The sequence below is a fragment of the Penaeus vannamei genome, chromosome 15 (assembly GCF_042767895.1).
Source record: "Penaeus vannamei isolate JL-2024 chromosome 15, ASM4276789v1, whole genome shotgun sequence".
NCBI classification, from domain to species: Eukaryota; Metazoa; Arthropoda; class Malacostraca; order Decapoda; family Penaeidae; genus Penaeus; species Penaeus vannamei.
Genome location: NC_091563.1, coordinates 20852992 through 20856604, shown reverse-complemented (window position 1 = coordinate 20856604; position 3613 = coordinate 20852992). Strand labels below are relative to the sequence as shown.

Sequence of the window (3613 nt, the reverse complement as noted above, 5' to 3'; positions counted from 1 at the left end):
TACTCCTTTTATCCTTTATTTTTATTATTTTTTCCCTTATTTTCATTATTTTTCATTTGTTTCTTTTGTTTTATTCTTAATATTACCAAGAATATTATTACTATTAACAGTATTTTTTTCACATCATCATCATTATGATTATCATTATCACAATAATAATTATCACTGTATTGCCAATATCATTATCATTATCACTGTATTGATAATATCATCATTCATTATTTGTTTTTCTTTTATTCTTACTATATCATTAATATCATTTTTATCATCATTACCCTTGTTATTACTATCATTATTATCATCGTGATCATTATTATTATTGTTATTATTATTATAATATTGTCATTTGTAGTAATAGTATTATAATACTATGCCATCATTATCATTATTAGTATTTCAATTATTAATACTATTATTTTCATTATTACTATTCTTATTATCATTATTGTTGTTTTCATTATTATTATCATTAATATTATTATTATTGTTATCATTATCATGATAAATATTATCATTATTATTATTATTATTATTGTTATCATTATGATCTTTATCATTATTATCATCATAATTAGTATCATTATTACCAATACTGTTATCTTTATCATCATCATTACGATAATAATAATGATAATGATGATGATGATTTAAAAAATATTGATGATAATAATGTTGATTGAAATAATGATAAGAACAACAACATCGATAATGAATCTAATGATAACAATGACTAATGGCAATGATAATACAGATGAATAATAAAAGGGAATGTAATAACAATGGTGATAATAACAACAATGATACCAATAATGATATTAGTAATAATGATAATAATTATATTATGATGATAGTAATAATAATGACAATAATGATAATAATAATAATGATAATTATAATAATGTAATAATAGTAATAATTATTATAATAATGATAATAACAATAATAATGATAATAATGGTAAAATGATGATGATGATGATGATGATGATGATGATGATGATGATGATGATGATGATAATAATAATGATGATAATGATAACAATATTGATAATAATAATAATAATAATAATAATAATAATAATAATAATAATAATAATAATAATAATAATAATGATGATAGTAGTTGTAATAGTTGTAGTAGTAGTAATGATGATGGTGATGATGATTATTATTAATATTATTATCATCATTATTATTAGTATGATTATTATCATCATGATAAGGAAAATAATAAAGTAATGGCGATAATAGAAATAATAAAACTAATAGTAATGATGGTAATAACAACAACAACGATAACAATTGTAATAATAATAATCATTATTATAATAATAATAATAATAATAATAATAATAATGATAATAAATTATGATAACAATGATAATTATTATGATAATAATAATGGTAATAATAATGATAATGATAACAATAATAGTAGTAAAAGTAATAACAATAATAGTAGTTGTAATAAGAATGATGATGATAATAACAAAAATAATGACAATAATAATGAAAATAAATACATGATGATGGTAATGATGATGATGAAGATGATGATGATGAAGATGATGATGATAATGATAAAGTTAATAATAATAATAGAAGTAAGGATAAGATTGATAGCAATGGTATTAATAGCAATGATAATGATAGCGATAATAATATGATGATAATGATAATAGAAGTCAGTTGTAGCATCAGTACTGCTTGTAGTAGTATTTGATCTATATTTCTATTATTTTCATCATTGATCATTATCGTTATTATTATTATTATAATTGTTACTATCATTATTATTATCATTACTATCATTATAACTATTAATATAATTTTCATTATCCTTACTAATATCATTGCTATCATTTTCATCATCATTAGCGTTTTAATTATCATTGCTGTTAACATTTTCCTGATAATTGTTGTGATTTTTATTATGATTTTTTTTTTTTTATGCCTCTTGGTATCTTTCTAGTATCATTCTTATCTTTATCATTGCTAATATTATTATCTTTATTATTACTATTATTTCTTTTAGTATGATAACATTGTTATTATCGTTATCATTATTATCTTCACCATCATCATCATGATTGTTGTAATTATTACTATCATTATCAATATCATCATTAGTACGATTATCATTGTTACTTATATAACCATCTTTATCGTCATTATTGTTGCTGTTATAATTTTTTATTATTAGTGATAACCATTTTTGTTATTATTGTTATTATAATTATAATTTTTATTGCTATTATTATTGTTATCATTATCATTACTTTTATTAATATTATTGTTATTATTATACTTATTATTATCATCAATATCATTATCCTAATTATCATTATTGTTATTATTGATGTTGTTAACATTATTAGTATAAGCACTAACCATTAGTTATCATTATTATTGTCCTTATCATCACCATTATCATTTTCTTTATCACCATTTTCATCATTACTTTTGTTACGAGTAATACAATAATCATCATATTACCAATACCATCCAGCATTAATAACTCTATAAATAAGCCTATCAGCAACACAGAATCAGCATACAGAAACTGCCTTGGTTAACGACAAGCATATTTTTTACTCAGGTATGTTATCGTTATCTCGTCCATATCTTGTTCTTATCTTTCTTCTTCATATCGTTTCTGTTCACTGATTCCACTCTACTAAATGTTTGTACCCTGTCTGTCAAGCACGAAATAAACCTGTAATTAGGCGAAATTTGAAAATAATATATTTGCAGTGATAGTAATGGATTTTATGTGCAGTGTCAGTTTAATAAAACTTTTTTCTCTTTCTCGTTTATGTGGGACGCTGTCCAACAAATTTATTTCCTAATATGAAGTCTGAATTATTGACTTTAACTTCGGCGTTTTTTTTTTTTAAGATTTTTTTTTAAGATTTAGTTTTAATTCCATTTGTTACAATGGATATTCTTTGCTGTGACATACTGTCTGTTTTATTTTGCCCAAATCTTCCCCCGTGTGAAAGGAATGGCCGGGGTTACCATTCACTGGCCGGGCATGGGATTGAACGCAGGTCCACAAGATTGCTAGACCAGCACCTTACCGCTGCATATATATATATATATATATATATATATATATATATATATATATATATATATATACACTTTTCTTAGTATCAAAATCGGATTTGCTGTAAATTAGCGATTTTGAGTGTTATTACAATCCAATTAAGTCTTCCCTAATGATTTGAACTTCCCGCTTGAGATCCGTTTTCTTTGCTTGATATCGATGATGTCCTACACTAGAAATACACGTTTTCTGTGTATAGTACTGTGACAACCAATAAATGCGTCAGAATGCCAACCTTACTCTACCCTTATCTTCTCTATTACTTCCATTTTTTGTCTCTCTTTCATTATTATCATTCTTTCTCTTCCTCACATTTCTCCGTCAGGTCACCTCGACGCAAGCCGGGGTTCTGAGCTGGTTCGCGGAGGATGCGAGCCCAGGCGAAGAGCTTCAGGCCGACGAACCCGACAGCGATGAGGTGATAGAATTATCGAATTGAAGTTGCATCTTACTCAGTTTGGGACTTTTTTGTGTTCGCATTTCATCTTGAGTCTTGGGATTTTTT

The 3613-nt window shown here is 24.3% G+C and overlaps 1 protein-coding gene across 2 annotated transcripts in view; it reads left to right on the top strand.

Moving 5' to 3' along the window:
* Positions 1 to 3433: 3433 nt before the first annotated feature.
* LOC113804725 (uncharacterized) overlaps positions 3434 to 3613 on the top strand; it is a gene marked incomplete at its 5' end in the record, with an annotated part of 10883 nt that continues 10703 nt past the window's right edge. For both annotated transcript variants that reach the window (XM_027355618.2, XM_070130535.1), the window contains 1 exon segment: positions 3434 to 3526. In XM_027355618.2, coding sequence (XP_027211419.2) covers positions 3434 to 3526 — 93 coding nt within the window.